The 18,931-nt window shown below is 39.0% G+C and overlaps 1 protein-coding gene and 1 pseudogene across 2 annotated transcripts in view; both read left to right on the top strand.

Annotated features, from left to right (window-relative positions):
• The window catches only part of MICU1 (mitochondrial calcium uptake 1), a 280,725-nt gene that overhangs the window by 220,558 nt on the left and 41,236 nt on the right, over positions 1–18,931 (top strand). For both annotated transcript variants that reach the window (XM_037804432.1, XM_037804431.1), the window contains one exon: positions 6,124–6,261. In XM_037804432.1, coding sequence (XP_037660360.1) covers positions 6,124–6,261 — 138 coding nt within the window. The remainder of the gene's footprint in view (positions 1–6,123; positions 6,262–18,931) is intronic.
• On the top strand, positions 12,821–18,433 carry LOC119510219 (annotated as a pseudogene).

Here is an 18,931-nt window from a genome sequence, read left to right as displayed (position 1 = left end):
TCTCCAAAGAAGATATATAAATGTCCAAAAGCACATAGAATGATGCTCAGCATCATTAGCCATCAGAGAAATGCGAGTCAAAACCACAATGAGATACCACTTCATACCCACTATAATGTCTACTATTATAACAATGAAAAATAACAAGTATTTGAGAGAATGTGGACAAATAGGAACCCTGGGAATGTAAATGATGCAGCTACTGTGGAAAACATCTTGGCAGGTCCTGACGCCATAAAATTACGACTTTCAATAGTTGAGTCCGCCCTGTCCGGCACTAAAGAGAGAAACAAGTCTCTTTGGTGAGAAGGTGAGTTTTATTACGGATGCCCATGTAAGGAACTGGAGGAAGATTTTCCAAGACCACTTCAAATTAATAAAAGGGGGCTTGGGCTTTATAGCCAAGGAGACAAAGAAATGGGAAGGGTCCAGAGAAAAGCTGAAAATAAGAAGGAAAAAAAAACAAACTGGGTAACAGTCACAGGATTCATTAAAATTGAGTAATAGATGTCTGTATCATTCTTGTTTAGTCAGAATATCCTGTTGTCTTATAGGTCCTCCTCTCTCTTTGCTGACTATCCAGGTTCAGATCCTTTGTCCTTCAAGACAGGAAGGTGCTGATTTATTAGTCCTTATTTATTAGTCCTTTCTGTCCCATTTCATCCTGTCATCTTATTCCTGGAAGTAAAGGCTGAGAAGGTCTGGTTAATGTAACTAGAAACAGAGAGTAAACTTTTGAAATTAGATTAACAGCAAGCTATTCCAGCAAAAAACCTTAGAATCAAAGGTCTTGAGTGAAAAGACTATAATAAACATTTTCCAAAGCTGCTTGAGTGAAGAGATTATAATAAACATTTTTCAGCTATCGAAGGCTATACTAAGCATTTTCCAGCTAAAGGATTATATTGAGCATCTTTCCAACTATCCAGCTATCATTCATCAGAAAGTCATGCGGAATTAGCATATGACCCAGTAATGCTACTTCTAGGTATATACCCAAAAGAATTGAAAGCAGGGGCAGATATTTGAACACCAATGTTCATATTGGCATTGTTCGCTATTGCCAAAATTTGGAGGCAACCCAAGTGTCCATCAACCAATGAATAGATAAAATCCAATATATACATGCAATGGAATATTATTGAGCTGTAAAAAGAAATAAAGTCCTGTGACAACATGGATGAACCTTGAAGACATCATGTTGAGTGAAATAAGCCAGCCACAAAAGGACAGATTTCTCACTTACAATTAGAAAATGCAAATTCATAGTCAGAAACTAGAATACAGGTTACCTGAGGCCAGGGTGGGGATAAGAAATGGGGAGTTAATGTTTAATTGGTACAGAGTTTCTATTAGGGTTGATGGAAAAGTTTTGGTAATGGATGGTGGTGATGGTGGTACCACATTGTGAATATAATTAACACTACTGAATTATAAATTTGAAAGTTGTTCAAATGGAAAATTTTAGGTTATATATATGTTACCAGAATAAATTTTTTTACTTTTTTTAAAAAAAAATTGAACTCTACAACACAGTGAACTCTAATGTAAACTATGGGCTGTAGTTAATAGTATAATTATAATAATATTGTTTTACCAGTTGTTACAAAAGTACCACACTAAAGCAAAGTGTCAATAATAGGGAAAACTTTGGGGGCAGTATATGGGAACTCTGTGCTTTCTGCATGATTTTCCTGTGAACCTACCACTTAGCTAACTAAAACAAAGGAAAAAATTTTTAATTAAAAAAAAATTTTTAACATGTCATTAACAGCAGTATCTGCAGCTGGGACTAAGATAACTTTCTTGTCTCTCTTCATTTTTAAATGAAAATCTTGGTTTTTCTGATAATCATTTATATTAACTAAAGATCCTTTATACTTAACCTTCCCTCTGCATATTTAAATATGTTTAATGATTTTTCAGTAGCTTTGTGGTGAGCAGGTCTAATTAAGACATCGTACACTCGCCTTTTTTTTTCAAGCTCTTTTAATGTCCTAGTGTTTGGTTACCATGCTGAAAACGTGAAAATGCATTAACTTCTTTAAAATCCTGAAAGGTCTGGGTCAGTGTATACCAATATTAATAAGTAAGGATTGAGGAACTGATATGACTTTACATATATGCAAACGATCAAATTTATAATGGTTAGCTTTTGAATCTTCCCTGAGGAACAGGGACATGGATGATCCACAGCACTTATTACTAATAATGGAATAAATTTGTATGGACTTTTAAAATAGTTCTTATCCCCTCAAGGATGCTCATCATCTGTGAGCTCGATGAGCTGGTATAGTGCCTCTATTTATTTATAAGGAAATTGAGGCTCAGAATAGTTGGGTGACTTTCCTGATGTCATAAATTGTGGCAGACCTGGGATAAGAATATGGGTCTTCAGTTTTTTGTTGTTGTTTTTTTTTTCACCTTTTAAATTCAATTTTATTGAGATGTATTCACAAACCATACAATCATGCACAGTGTATAATCAGTTGTTCACAGTATCATTATCACATAGTTTTGCATTCATCACTACAATCAATTTTTGAACATTTTTGTTACCACACACAAAAAAGAATAAGAATAAAAATTAAAGTAAAAAAGTACAGCCAAAACATCCCATACCCCCCACCCTTCCCTATTATTCATTTGCTTTTCGTCCTTATATACTGGATAAAGGGAGTGGGAGCCACAAGGTTTTCACAATCCTACAGTCACACAGTGTAAGCTATATAGTTTTACAGTCGTCTTTAAGAATAAAGGGTACTGGGTTGCAGTTCAAGTTAAGCATTTTTTTTTCCTTTTTAATTTTTATTGGGATTGTTCAGATACCATACAATTATCCAAAGATCCAAAGTGTACAATCTCTTGCCCCTGGGTACCCTCATACAGCTGTGCATCCATCACCACACTTATTTTTTGTTCAATTTTTAGAAACTTTATTACTCCAGACAAGAAATAAAGTGAAAGATGAAAAAAGAAAAGGAAACTCGAATCCTCCCCTATCCCTAACCAAACCCCCTCAATTGTTGACTCGTAGTGTTGGTATAGTACATTTGTTACTGTTTATGAAAAAATGTTGAAATACTACTAACTGTAGTATATAGTTTGCAATAGGTATATATTTCTTCCCTATATGCCCCTCTATTATTAACTTCTAATTGTATTGTCATACATTTGTTCTGGTTCATGTCATACATTTGTTCTGGTTCATGTAAGCAATTTCTAGTATTTGTACAGTTGATCATAGACATTGCCCACCATAGGATTCAGTTTTATACATTCCCATCTTTTGACCTCCAACTTTCCTTCTGGTGACATATATGACTCTGAGCTTCCCCTTTCCACCTCATTCACACACCTTTCAGCACTGTTAGTTAGATATTTCATGTCTATGAGTTTACATATTATAATTAGTTCCTATCAGTGAGACCCTGCAATAATTGTCCTCATGTGTCTGGCTTAATTCACTCAGTATATTGCCCTCGAGGTTTTGTCATCAATCCATTTTTTTTTCCAGTATGGTTTTGTTCACTCACCATACATTCCATCCTAAGTAAATAATCGATGGTTCTCTGTATGGTCATATATTTATGTGTTCACCACCTTCACCAGGGTCTATATAAGGGCATCTACATTTCTTCCACAAGGCAGGAGGGAGAGTCAAAGAAGGTAGAGAGGCAAAAGAAAGAGGAAAAAAAATGACAGCTAGGAAGCAGCAAAAGGAAAAATAACCTTAAATCAAAGCAGAATAAAGAATCAGACAATACCACCAATGTCAAATGTCTAACATGCCTCCCCTATCCCTCCCTCTTATCTGCATTTACCTTGGTATATCACCTTTGTTACATTAAAGGAAGCATAATACAATGATTCTATTAGTTACAGTCTCTAGTTTATGTTGCATCCCTCCCCCAATGCCTCCCCATTTTTAACACCTTGCAAGGTTGACATTTGCTTGTTCTCCCTTGTAAAAGAACATATTTGTACATTTTATCACAGTTATTGAACACTCTAGATTTCACCAAGTTACACAGTCCCAGTCTTTATCTTTCCTCCTTTCTTCTGGTGTCTCACATGCTCCCAACCTTCCTCTCCCAATCATATTCATAGTTATCTTTGTTCAGTGTACTTACACTGCTGTGCTACCATCTCCCAAAATTGTGTTCCAACCACGCACTCCTGTCTTCTATCACTCGTAGTGCTCCCTTTAGTATTTCCTGTAGGACGGGTGTCTTGTTCAGAAAGTCTCTCATTGTCTGTTTGTCGGAAAATATTTTGAGCTCTCCCTCATATTTGAAGGACAGCTTTGCTGCATATAGGATTCTTGGTTGGCAGTTTTTCTCTTTCAGTATCTTAAATATATCACACCACTTCCTTCTTGCCTCCATGGTTTCTGCTGAGAAATCCGCACATAGTCTTATTAAGCTTCCTTTGTATGTGATGGATTGCTTTTCTCTTGCTGCTTTCAGGATTCTCTCTTTGACACTTGATAATCTGATTATTAAGTGTCTTGGCGTAGGCCTATTCAGATCTCTTCTGTTTGAAGTACGCTGCGCTTCTTGGATCTGTAATTTTATGTCTTTCATAAGGGATGGGAAATTTTCATTGATTATTTCCTCTATTATTGCTTCTGCCCCTTTTCCCTTCTCTTCTCCTTCTGGGACACCAATGATACGTACATTATTGTACTTTGTTTCATCCTGAAGTTCCCGGAGATGTTGCTCATATTTTTTCATTCTTTTCTCCATCTGCTCCTTTGCGTGTAGGCTTTCAGGTGTTTTGTTCTCCAGTTCCTGAGTGTTTTCTTCTGCCTCTTGAGATTTGCTGTTGTGTTTCCATTGTGTCTTTCATCTCTTGTGTTGTGCCTTTCATTTCCATAGATTCTTCTGGTTGTTTTTTTGAACTTTCGATTTCTGCCTTATGTATGCCCAGTGTTTTCTTTACAGCCTCTATCTCTTTTGCAATATCTTCTCTAAACTTTTTGAATTGATTTAGTATTAGTTGTTTAAATTCCTGTATCTCAGTTGAAGTGTACGTTTGTTCCTTTGACTGGGCCATAACTTTGTTTTTCTTAGTGTAGGGTGTAATTGTCTGTTGTTTAGGCATGGTTTCCTTGGTTATCAAAATCAGGTTTTCCCAGACCAGAACAGGCTCAGGTCCCAGAGGGAAGAAATATTCAGTATCTGGTTTCCCTGAGGGTGTGTCTTAGAAAATTGCTGCACCCTGTGATGCCTCAGGTCACTGTACTTTTCAGCCCAGCAGGTGATGCCTGTTAGCCTATAATTCTTGACTGGTGTGAGGAGGTATGGCCGTGTTGCCCCAGGCTCTGGGGTCTGGTGCTGAATGGAAAGGGCCCCACCCGTTTCCTCTTAGAGAAGATAGACCCCCTAGGGGGAGGTCATTAGCATTTCAATGGTCTCTCTCTCTGCTTGTGCTCTCTCTACCCTTCTCTGAGTCAGAGCCCTGGAAACTGAAAATGACTAGGGCTTTCTCCACTGAGCCAAAAAAGAAACAGATAGTCCCCTTCAGACCTAGTCCAAGGCAACTCTCCAGCTCTCCAAGGTCAGTCATCACCCAAAGCCTCTGTCTGTTTTTGGGGGATTCTTACCTGTAGTGAGCAGTTCATACTCACTACTTAAAACCCCAGTTGGAGCTCAGCTGAGCTATATTCGCTTACTGGGAGAGAGCTTCTCTCTGGCACCACAAGGCTTTGCAGCTCGAGCTATGGGGGGAGGGGGTCTTACGACTTGGATCTGCAGGTTTTACTCACAGATTTTATGCTGTGATCTTGGGCAGTCCTCCCAATTCAGGTTGGTGTATGATGAGTGGACAGTCTCATTTGTCCCCCACAGTTATTCTGGATTATTTACTAGTTGTTTCTGGTTTTTTTTCAGTTGTTCCAGGGGGACTACTTAGCTTCTACTCCTCTCTTTGCCGCCATCTTGCCCAAGCCAGGTCTTCAGTTTTAAATAAATGTTTTCAGATGTTACTGAGAAATTTAGTTCAACAATATACCATGGCCATCAGCTGTTTCCTGCCATCCAACAGAGTTGATCATTCTACATTCCATGTCGAAATACTTTCCTGTTTATGCCAAGAACACTTTTATTGTTTCCCTTCCAGTTTGAGCGCAATGACCCTGTTGATGGGAGAATTACTGAGAGGCAGTTTGGTGGCATGCTGCTGGCCTACAGTGGGGTGCAGTCCAAGAAGCTGACCGCCATGCAGAAGCAGCTCAAGAAGCACTTCAAAGAGGGAAAGGTAGGTATCTATGCCTGGAGGAAGAAAAGGAACCATGGGAACATATGGTCATTGCAATAGTCCTAACATAATGAAGAGAGTATATCACATCCTGAGGTTTACGATGTATTCATCCCTGGTACATCAGGTCCAAAAGGAGAAAAAGATGAGCAGTGGTGTGGAAGAGGGGGTGGGGGGTCCAGAATGACTCCTAGGTTTCTTGTTTGGTCATAGGGTGACACCATGAATTGAGACTAGGAATTTAAAAATTAAAAGAAATTGATTGGGGGATGGGGGGCCGTTAAGAGTTCAGTCAAGGACATCTTGAGTTTAAGATGCCTGTGGATTATCCATGTAGAGATGACCAGCACCTTAGAGGGCTGCAGTAGATTTAGGAATTAGCAGCACACTCCTAGAGTTAAAACCATGAAAATGGGTGAGATTGTCCAAAGAGAATTTTATACAGAAAAGAACTGTGGACCAAGGACAGAATCCAGTGTGACACTAACATTTAAGCAGCTCAAGAAGGAAATCTAGAAGTGGTTAGAGAAATACCTACAGAATAGTGAACTCAAAGTCAAGGAAGTAGAGGGTTCAGGAACTGAGATTCTAGTGTCACACACTACAGAGATCATCCAGTAAGATAAAGATGATAAAGTGCAGTGGTTTTGGTCAGATCATAATAACTGGTGACCTTTGGGAGAGCTGTTCCATTAGAGTGGTATGTTTAGAAGGCATATCAGAATGAGAAGGAAATATAGAAAGAAGAGGAAGGCAGGGAAGGAAGTAGAAGGGAAGAAGATTCTAGACAGAGCGAAATGTCATATGTAAAAGCTCTGAGGCAGGAAAGACAAACTCAGCATTTGTGAGGAACTGAAGGGAGAGCAGGGGTATGACCACATACTGAGCAAGGAGGAGGGTGGTCTGGTCTGAGGTCGGTCAGGGAGACCAGGGCTGGAACACGAAGGACCTTGTAGGCATGGATGGAGTTTGGAATTTCTTCACAGTGCAATGAGTTGTGAGCAGTGAAATGGCATCGTCGTATTTACATTTAAAGAGACAACCCTGGCTGCTAAATGGAAAATAGTTTGGAAAGAAGCGAACATAGATGGAGAAAGACCGGTACAAAGGTTATTAGAGAATTTAGGAAGAGATAATTGAGTTTTTTGAGTCGCATTGATTGGAGACCATGGGTTTGTGGTGACACTAGTCAATGCTGCTCTATGACAACACCAGCTATACCTGGTGCAGAAAAAAAAAAAGTCAGATGGTAGACTTGAGTCAGTAATTGAGTTTTGCCAGGGGGGTAGGATGGACAAACTGAAACAGAAGCCAGCTAAATGACCCCTTAAAGATATCTCTCTCTCCCTCCCTCTTTCCCTCTCCCCCCCTCCACCACCCCATTCTCCCTCTCCTTCTCTCTCACTCACACATACATATGCACACACACATACACACACACACACAGAGCAAGTGTTGGGGCTAGAACCCAGATCTTCTCATTCCCAGCCCAGTACCCTTTCCACTGGACAGTGATGACCAGAAAACTGACTTGACACTAAAAAATACGTACCATGCGAGATTGCCAAGGTGATGTAGTAGTAGACATAGGGCTAGAAGGCTTGAGTTCAGGTCCTTCCTCGGCAATTTCCATGAACAGTAGACAAATCACTTAACCTTACTGGCCTCATGAATTGAGGGACTTGGCTCACATGCTTGGTGTAAGGGTCTTTCTAGGTTTAAAGACACAATAACTGAAAATAAGAAATAGGATTGCCAGTGCCTGTCTCAACTTTCTTTGTGTAAAAAATCTTTCGTGAATAACATCGCCCCAAGTTAGTGAAAAGAAATTCTTATCAGCTAGCCTTTTTTCTCCTTGTCTTGGATATTGAAAAGCTCTGAAAGGACCTCAGAATCAGGCTGTGGACTGCAATTGAGGGCAGGCTGGGATCTGAAAGAAAATTTCAGCTACTCTGTGCTCAGTCCAGCCTGTGCCCACATTCCCACAGCAGGTATGCTGCTAGCTGGGAGGGAAGGACGCATCATTCACAGAAAGTGGCAGGGAAAAATACTTCACCCCCAGAGAGCACTTCTGCAGAATACACAGCTCACATCCTTTGGAAATAGTGTCCTCAGAAAATGTATCACAAATGTTAAAGTGGATTTTTAACCACTATGCTGGAAACAGTGTTTGCATTAGAAAACATGTCTTTCTTTTGATCACGTTTATTTTTAAAGTTTGTTGCAGTCATTCACTTGACCTAAATCATCTCTCATGATAGGCTAATTCATTATTTCATTATGAATTTATATTTAAAAGCAATAAATTGAGTATTGGAGACATCTCCCTTTAAAGAATGAGTATTTTGTCTTTGGCAGGAGTTAATTTAGAACCTCAAGAGCTCTGAAGTGAAAGCACACATTTTATCAGAGGATAAAAACGTAAAGTGTTAAATTATTTCTAGCCCAGAATTTCTAGCCTGCTTTAGCAGAAAGACTGAGATTGATTGTCCTCTCATTTTGATTAAATAATTAGTGAACATAGCAGTTAACTAAAATGAGAATTAATGAAGGGCCTTGCTCCTAGTGTTACCAGTCCATCTCTCTTGGACCATTTCCCAGTAAAGAGAAATCACCATCTGCTCTCTAATTGCTTCTTTAATTCCATTTTGGATTTGTTAACATGAAAGTATAAGTTTTCTTTTGGCTCATGTTAATCAGTTTTTGTGTGGGGTTCTATATGAAAATTTCAATCCAGGCCTAAAAGATTAAAAGTCCTAGTGGTGGTATTAAATAAATATTTGCTTAGTACTTAATGACCATGCAATGCTTCACAGCCATTTTTTTTTTCTTTCTAACAGCCTTGTTAGCTCTCATTTGGCATTTAAAATCATAGAGATGGAGAACAAGAAATGAATGACCCACCAAGAGTCTGCACTAAAATCCAAGGCTTCCCATTCCACATTTTGTCCTTTCAGTAGCAACACGCTATGTCTCCTAACCATACTCTTCTAGAGCAGTGTGTTTCTCAACCCAAGGATCTCTTGGGGTACTTTTAAGAAATTATGGTTACTGGGGACCTCTTTAAACCAGTTAAATCAGAAGCTCAATGGGTGGGGTCCAGGCATCAGTGTTTTTTAAAAGGCCCCCCAGGTGATTCTGATATACCGCTAGGCTTGTGAACCACTGCTCTGGAGATACTGTGCCCCATCAGTGTTTCTAGCTGTTTTATCCCCTTTGAAGATTTGGGGAACCTGCCGTGTCTGGAAAAATTACTTGTGCTCTGAGTGATTGCTGTGTTTTTTATTTAACAGAGACAGAGCTTTCTGAGGCTTCGTAAGTTTAATACACAGTAGTGGTCCCCTATGCTTAGAAGTGTTGAAGCTGCTGAACGTAATACTCTCTAGATTTCAGGATGAAATTGAAAACTTAAAATTCAGCTCAGTGGCAGACATTGCTACGTTTAAGATACCAAGCCAGGTGCTATGAGAAAGATAAAAGATGAACAAAAAACGTCCCCTATCCTCAAGAAATGTATAGTCTCTAATCGTCTAGTAAGAGAAAAATATGTATGTCAAGAACTATAATTTCATAAATATTTATTGAGCATCCATTATGTGCCAGGCCATTCTAAATACTGGAAATACAGTAGTAAGCAAAACAAAGTCTCTGCCTTCAGTAGAACTTACATTCTTAGTGAAGGGAGACAGATGTCAAATAAATATAACACAAAGCAACTCACTCAACTTTGAGCCTCTTGAAAATAGTATCTTACTCATCTTTGCATGTCCTCAGTATGGTGAGTGTCACAAAGGCAAATATTTGTCATATGTATTGCTGAATGTAGTATGTATTCTAATAAAGGTATGAGATCTTTGGGGAGCACCAATAAGAAGGATTAGAACCAACTGAAAAGACTAAGATTTCCTGGAGAAGGTGGAATTTGAACTTGGCCTTAAAGATGGAATAGAATTTTGACAAGCAGATATAAAGGTACTTGTTTTTGCTTATTGTTTCTTCTCAAAGTCCTATACCCAAGAGCCTTCTGTATATAGCATTGTTCACTAATTCTGCTAGTAGCCATTAAGCAGGGCTAGTGCATATCAGCAGATGCACCAATTTTAACATTTTGCCACATTTGCCATATCATTCTATCCATCTATCTATCTATCTATCTATCTATCTATCTATCTATCTATCCATTTTCTGAACATTTCTAAGCATAGTTTGTATACCTCATGCTCCGTAAATGCTTAACACTGCCATGTAAATATCCTAAGAACAAGGATATATATTCCCTTAAGTAACCACCTTATATGATGTTATCAAGTTAAGAAATTTAACATTGATATAAAGCTTACAGTCTATATTCCAATTTTTTCTTATGTCCCAATATCCTTTTAAGACTTTTCTCCTCCCTTGGTAGAGCCTAAGGGTCATATATTGCATTTAATTTTCATTGTCTTGTTTGTTGCTTTTTATTTTTCTTTTAATTGTGGGGATATATGTATATAACGTAGACTTTCCCATCTCAACCACTCCCAAACCTACCATTCAGTGGAATTAATCACATCCACAGTATTGTGGTACCCTCACCACCTTCCATTAATGAAACTTTACTATTTCCCAAAACAGAAACCCTACACCCATTATGCGTCAACTCCCCATTCCCCCTTTACCCTTCCCCTGGCAATCTGTACTCTAACTTCTGCCTCTGTGAGCTTGCATATTCTCCAATATTTTCTTTATAGTTACCATGGGGATTAAATTTAACATTCTAAATCTACAACAATCTTATTTGCTTTAATACCAGCTTAACTTCAATAGTATACACAAACTATGTTTTTATACCCTTCATCCTCCACCTTCATGTAGTTCTGGTCACAAATTACATGTTTATGTATTGAATCCAAAACCCCTGTTTATCATTATATTTTATGCATTTGCTTTTTAGATCCTTGTTCTAGTTTGCTAATGCTGCGGAATGCAAAACACCAGAGATGGATTGGCTTTTATAAAAAGGGGGTTTATTTGGCTATACAGTTACAGTCTTAAGGCCATAAAGTGTCCAAGGTAACACATCAGTAATCAGGTACCTTCACTGGAGGATGGCAAATGGCGTCCGGAAAACCTCTGTTAACTGGGAAGGCACGTGCCTGGCGTCTGCTCCGAAGTTCTGGTTTCAAAATGGCTTTTTCCCAGGACATTCCTCTCTAGCAAGCTTGCTCCTCTTCAAAACGTCACTCACAGCTGGACTCCGTCCAGTCTCTTTGAGTCAGCATGTTTTATATGGCTCCACTGATCAAGGCCCACCCTGAATGGGTGGGGTCACACCTCCATGGGAGTATCCCACCAGAGTCACCACCCACAGCTGGGTGGGGCACATCTCCATGCAAACAACCTAATCCAAACGGTCCAACTTAATCCCCACTATTATGCTTGCCCCACAAGATTGCATCAAAGAATATGGCTTTTTCTGGGGGACAAAATACATTCAAACCGGCACAATCCTGTAGGAAGTAAAAAGTAGAGTTACACTGAAAATATAATAGTACTTGCATTATAATTACCCATGTTGTTACCCTTACGAGAGATCTTTAATAACCCATGTGAGGAAGTCCAACATGTCTGCATTTTCCCCCAATTCCTCAGGGGGGCCTGCAAATAAATTTTCATTCTCTGCCCAAATTATAAGAGACTTAGTTTTATGTTTTTTTCCCTTACTCTATATCTGTTCCCTGCCCCCATGGAGTTTCATATACTTTTCCCCTACATCCAATCCTTCAAGGTCTGACATTACTAGAGAAAAGAATATATATTAGAGCTTGATAGAATAAATTCATTACCACAGATTTTTTATTAATAAGCCTTTCCAGTTTACTAAGGACTTCTACCCACCACTTACTGAGTACCTTCTATGTACTAAGCATTTTACTCCTCTTTTCTCTAATTATCACAACAATCCTACTTAATAGATAGAATCCCTATTTTTCAGATGAGAAATACTCTTCTGAACCTTAGTTATTTACCTGCAATCACGATGGTTAAGAGGTGACACCAGAATTCAAAACAAGAGCTATCTCTTTTCAGGGTCCATAATATTCCCATTAATAAGCTGATTTATTGCCATTACTTGTTCCCCACAATTTGAATAAGCACAGTGGTTTTGGAGAAACAAGAACACCAGTGTTAACAGGCTCCAGCACGGGTTCTTAGGGAACTAACTAGAAAGTTAAGTTGTGGAAGCAGACTATGTAGGACCTTGAATACTAGGCTAGAAAGTTACAGTTTTATCCAATTGACAGTGGGAAATCATTAACATTTTGTGAGCTGGAGAAATGAAGATATGAAGAAGGTGATGTTTCAGGAAGATTAGATACTTGTAGAAATGTAAGTGATGGAAATGGTGTCATTTCCTCCACTGCAAGGCATCAGTTGCAAGGAAGTCTGGGGTTTGTAATGGGAACATGCTGTATTGGGCAGGACAGGCATAGTAATACCTCTGAAAGTGTACCCAAGAAATTGGTAACAGTGACCATATGTAGGAAGGGTTGTTGGAGGACAGGGGTAGAAGAATTGCTTTGTACTATATAACCTTTTGTACCATATTCATGTGTTACCTGGTACAAAAATATTAACTAAAATTAAAAAGCTAAGCAGTAGATGCCTGCATGGTGCCAGTTGACCAGCCACTGTCCAGCATGAAGGGTTGGCATCTGGCTGCAGTGTCTTCCCTTGCTCCAGAGCCGTGGAATGCCGGCAGAGCCTGACCCAGCTGCTGCCTTGCGTGGTGGGGTTGTCCCAGGGATCCCTGTGTGCCCTGGCCTTGGGCCCAGGCTCGCCCCATTGCCACCTGCAGCCACACAGCCAAACTACTCAAAAGGAGCCCAGCTCTGCATGGCAGGTGAAATGCTCTGGTTTAGAACTTCTTATGTCTCTCAAGCCACTTTAGCCAGTGTGGCCCCAGTGTTTACTGTGACAAAAGTTGACAAAACCAGGAATGTTACTTCTTTTGAAAGGTAGAAAATTGAATTATAACAAGAGTTACAGCTTTGTTCTAGTTTGCTAATGCTGCCAGGATGCAAAACACCAGAAATGGATCAGCTTTTATAAAGAGGATTTATTTGGTTACAAAGTTACAGTCTTAAGGCCATAAAGTGTCCAAGGTAAATCATCAACAATCGGGTACTTTCATGGAGGATGGCCAATGGTGTCCAGAAAACCTCTGTTAGCAGGAAGGCACATGGCTGGTGTCTGCTCCAGAGTTCTGGTTTCAAAATGGCTTTCTCCCAGGATGTTCCTCTCTAGGCTGCAGTTCCTCAAAAATGTCACTCTTAATTGCTCTTGGGGCGTTTTTCCTCTCTTAGCTTCTCCGGAGCAAAAGTCTGCTTTCAACAGCCATCTTTAAAGTGTCTCTCATCTGCAGCTACTCTCTCAGCTTCTGTGCATTCTTCAAAGTGTCCCTCTTGGCTGTAGCAAGCTCACTCCTTCTGTCTGAGCTTATATAGTGCTCCAGTGAACTAATTTAGACCCACCCTGAATGGGTGGGGTAACACCTCCATGGAAATTATCCAGTCAGAGTCATCACCCACAGTTGGGTGGGGTGCATCTCCATGGAAACACTCAAAGAATTACAATCTGATTACACTGATAGGTCTGCCCACACAAGATTACATCAAAGATAATGGTGTTTTGGGGGACATAATACATTCAAACCGGCACAGGCTTTAAGCCAGAGATTTGCAGTTTCAGCATTTAATGAGCATCACAACCAAAAACAACAGGATTTTCATGAAAATGGAGCATTTGAAAGCTAAGTCCAGAGTATCTTCTGAATTTAGATTATCATAATATAAATATATAAATTTAGAGCAATGTCTGTTCTAAGACCTCCCTTCACAGTTGGCTGGAGAGGGTCAATTTGTCACCTACTCTCTATTTTTTTTTTTTCAGGTACAATTATTTATTTACTTACATATACAGTAACATGCAAAACTTAACTGCACAGATCAGTGAATTTTTTATAACAGCTTTGTTGAAATATAAACCATAAAATAAACCATTTTAAAGTGTACAATTCAGTGGTTTTTAGTACATTCACAGTTATGCAACCATCACTACTATCTACTTCCAAAACATTTTCATCACCCCAAAAAGAAACTCCATACCTGTTAGCAGTAATTTCCCATTCTCTCCTCCCTCTGCTCCTGGCAACCACTAATCTACTTTCTGTCTCTACGATTTGTCTGTGCCAGACATTTCTTGTAATTGTAATCATATAACATTTGGTCTTTTGTGACAAGCTTCTTTCACTAAGCATAATTTTAAATATAGTTTTATTGAGATATATTCACATACCATATAATAATCCAAATGTACAATCAGCTATTCACAGTACCATCATATAGTTGTGCATTCATCACCAGAATCAACTTTTGAACATTTTTTTACTCCAAATAAATAAATAAATAAATAAAAACAAAAGTAAAAAAGAACATCCAAAACATTTCATCCCCCGCCCCCAATCCTACCCTATTTTTCATTTAGTTTTTGTCCCCATTTTTCTACTCGTCTGTCCATACACTGGACAAAGGGAGTGTGAGCCACGAGGTTTTCACAATCACATAGTCACACCGTGTAAGCTACATAGTTACTCAGTCATCTCCAAGAATCAAGGCAACTGGGTTGCAGTTTGACAGTTTCAGGTATTTCCTTCTGGCTATTCCAATACACTAAAAACTAAATAGGAATATCTATATAGCACATAAGAATGCCCTCCAGAGTGACCTCTCAACTCCGTTTGAAATCTCTCAGCTACTGAAACTTTATTTTGTTTTATTTCACTTCCCCCTTTTGATCAAGATGTCACAATCCCACGATGCCAGGTCCAGGCTCATCCCCAGGAGTCATGTCCCACATTGCCAGGGAGATTTATACCCCTGGGAGTCACATCCCACATAGCAGGGATGGCAGTGAGTTCACCTGCCAAGTGGCCTCAGAGAGAGACAGGGAGGGCCACATCTGAGCAACAAAGAGGTTCTCTGGGGGAGACTCTTAGGCACAATTATAAGTAGGCTTAGCCTCTCCTTTGCAGCAACAAGCTTTCACAAGGGCACGTCCCAAGATCGAGGGCTCATCCTACCAAACTGTCAGTCCTCCATGTTTCAAGAACACCACTAACAACCCAGGCGGAGAAGTCCAACATTTCCCCATTCTTTCCCAGTTCCCTAGGGGTCCCTGCAAATATATCCTCATTCTTTACCCAAATTACTTTGGGAGGTATCAAGATTTCACACTAACCTGTACAAACCTCCCAGATTTCATTTCCTATTCAAAGTTCCATGTAATTATGGTATTTGAATAAACTGACCATATAAGTTAAATTATTTAGTGTGTTGCAGAAAATATAGGTCCTACACCAAATAAATATCTCTTTCCTTGGTCTCACACAGAAGTTGAAGTTTTAAAACACAGATTTGCCTTAGTCCCAACCAGATCCACTTCATTCATATCTCTAATTGAGGTCTGAACTCTTCTCAGCTCTTTAACAGTTGATATATGCAGTAATACTGACATTCATAGCTGCCAAACTCTAGCACTGAGTTTCAGGTGTCACACAGATACCCAAAGTTCCAGAGACTGACCAGGTTATACACAAAGAGCTCAGCATCTGAGAATTTAGAGATAACCATTACAACTCAGGAATAGATGTGACTGCTGTAAGAGCTTACAATCTAGGGACCTTTACAATAAGCATTCCCCCTGATAAGCTGCACTCTAGAGATTCAATTCTCAGAGTTTGCACATTATAGTTAGTCCATATTAGTGAGGCATTATAAAGTCTGTCTTTTCATTTCTGGTATACTTCACTCAGAATTCTGTCTTCAAGATCCATTCACCTAGTTGCGTGTCTCACAGCTTCATTCCTTCTTGCAGCTGCTTAATATTCTATTGTATGCATACACAACAGTTCACCATTCTGTTCATCAGACAATGTACCCTTAGGCCACGTCCATCCATTGCAAATCGTGAATACTGCTGCCGTAAACAGCAGTGTGCAAATGTCCATTTGAGTCCCTGCTCTCAGATCTTCCAAGTATATACTCCATAATGAGATTGCGGGACCTTATGGCCCCCACATACTTAGCTTCTTGTGGAAGCACCACACTGTCCTCCAGATAGGCTACTCCATTCTACTTCCCCACCAACAGTAAATAGGTACATCCCTCTCTCCATGTTTTCTCCAGCACTTGTATCCCTCTGTTTATATTTTTCCCTGGAATTTCATAGAGATATATTCACATACCATACAATCATCCACAGTGTACAATCAATATTTCACAGTATCATCATATAGTTGTGCATTCATCACCACAATCAGTACTTGAACATATTCATTACTTTAAAAAATGTTTTAAAAGAATAATAAAAAAGATAAATTAAAATACCATACAATATAATATAATAATAATGTCAGACAACAACACCGCTACCAAGAATCCCATACCCCTTCTTTATATCCCCCTCTCATATATATTTAACTTTGCAATATTACCTTTGTTACATTTAAAGGAAGACTGTTAACCATAAACTCCAGTTTGCTTTGATTATATTTTTCCCCAATACCATCCCTTTTTCAACATCTTGCAAAGTTGACATTCATTTGTTCTCCCACATGTAAAGGCATGTTTATATTTGTACATTTAGTCACCATAATTTACCACTCTAGTTTCACTAAGTTATACAGTCCCTGTCTTTATGGTCTATCTCTCCTTCTGGTGTCATACTTGCCCCTAGCCCTCCTCTTTCAGCTTTATTCACAGACATCTTTGTTCAGTATACTTACAATATTGTGCTACCATCACACAGTATTATGCTATCCATTCCTAGATCTATACAATCAATCCTTTAGAACATTCTATACTCCTTCAGCATCAAATGCCCGGTATCTACCCTCTTTCTATCTCCTGACAACCTGTGTTCCCAGCTTTTGACTCTCAAAGTTTGCTTGTTAATGTTAATTCATAATAGTGAGACCATACAGTATTTGTCCTTTTGTTTCTGACTAACTTCACTCAATATAGTGTCCTCAAGGTTCATCCACATTGTTACATGTTCTGTGACTTTGTTCTGTCTTACAACTGCATAATATTCCATCGTGTGTATAGGCCAGTTTGTATATCCAATCGTCCATTGATGGACATTTGAGCTGTTTCCATCTCTTGGCAATCATGAATAATGCTGCTATAAACATCAGTTTACAAATGTCCATTCATGTCTATCTTGCAGTTCCTCTGAGTACATACCTAGTAATGAAATTGCTGGATCATATGGCAATTCTATACCTAGCTTCCTGAGGAACCTCCACACTGCCTTCCAGAGTGGCTGCACCATTCTACATTCCCACCAACAGTGAATATACCCTCTACTTTTTGAGTTTAGAGCTATAGAAGCACTCCTGCAATACTAGATCAATACCATTTTGGGGAAACTTAGCATTTTGCGGCTACTGATCCTTGAGACATTGGAATCTTTAGTGGAACCCAAACAATCTTCTTTAGACACAAGCAAACTGCACATCTTAGCACAAAATGGCAAAAGTCTATCAGAGTTAGAAACAGATTTTTAATTTTCTAAGAGTTGATTTTGGAGATCTTGGATGAAGTAGAGTTGCTAGAAGAGCACTGTCTGACAAAATGTACTGACCCACAAAACTTTGAGAAGGGCAGTACTGGACCATGCAGAAGAGATAGAGTTGCTGTTGGAAAGCTATTACCAATTAGCTGAAGATCTTTCCAATGCAGCTCAAGAATTCAGGGTACTGACTGATGATTCACAAACTGTTATTTTCATCAATCTGGACAGCCACCATAATTTGAGGGTGAAGTTGAACCTACAATTGATTATGGGAACCTTCTCTGTTTCGCTCTTTGGACTAGTGGGACTTGCTTTTGGAATTAATTTGGAATCTTTTCTTGAAGAGGGCCATAGAATGTTTTGGCTAAATACAGGAATTATGGTTATGGAAACTAGCCTACAGTGGAGGCGTTTGCTTGCAACTAGAAGTTCCTTTGCCTCCTGTTATGGCCTCTTTACCCGAAAGACCCTTCAGGCAGACAGAAGAATAGAAATGGAAAGCAGCCTCAGGCAAGATGGACTTGGTTCAAGCAGGAATATCATAACAAACCGTTAGGAACAACCGGTGGGGACTGCATTTTTTGTTACGGTAGTCACAGGAGACTTCTGATATGCTTTTATTATTTTTTTTTTTTTGTAGAATCAGAGACTTGAAAAATAAATCAGTGACACTTATGTTATAATGTCTTATGGTAAAAACACATTATGGCAGTCACAATACCAGAATTTAATTGCATTTTCAGAATTCTGAGTAAAAAAGCAACGTGCTTGCTTTCTAAAAAGCAAAAATTCCATTTCCTACAAACTAAAAGAGCTGTTTTTATAGACATGGCATGAATCTTGGAGAGATTAATTTAACACAAGAGCAGACTATTTTATATTTTTGTTTAATTATACATATCAAGAAAAGTACAATTTTAATGCTAAATGAAGCCTATAAACTTGACGAACCCACAGTTAGAAAGGATATCAGGTAGCCCTAGTTCATAATCATTAGAGGGAATCATGTTCATGTGAATTCCCTTACTCTCATATTAAAGCTAACAGAGTATAT

This window comes from Choloepus didactylus, chromosome 15, assembly GCF_015220235.1.
Source record: "Choloepus didactylus isolate mChoDid1 chromosome 15, mChoDid1.pri, whole genome shotgun sequence".
NCBI lineage: Eukaryota > Metazoa > Chordata > Mammalia > Pilosa > Megalonychidae > Choloepus > Choloepus didactylus.
The sequence above is the reverse complement of the archived record's forward strand: the minus strand, read 5'-3'. Positions and strand labels throughout refer to the sequence as shown.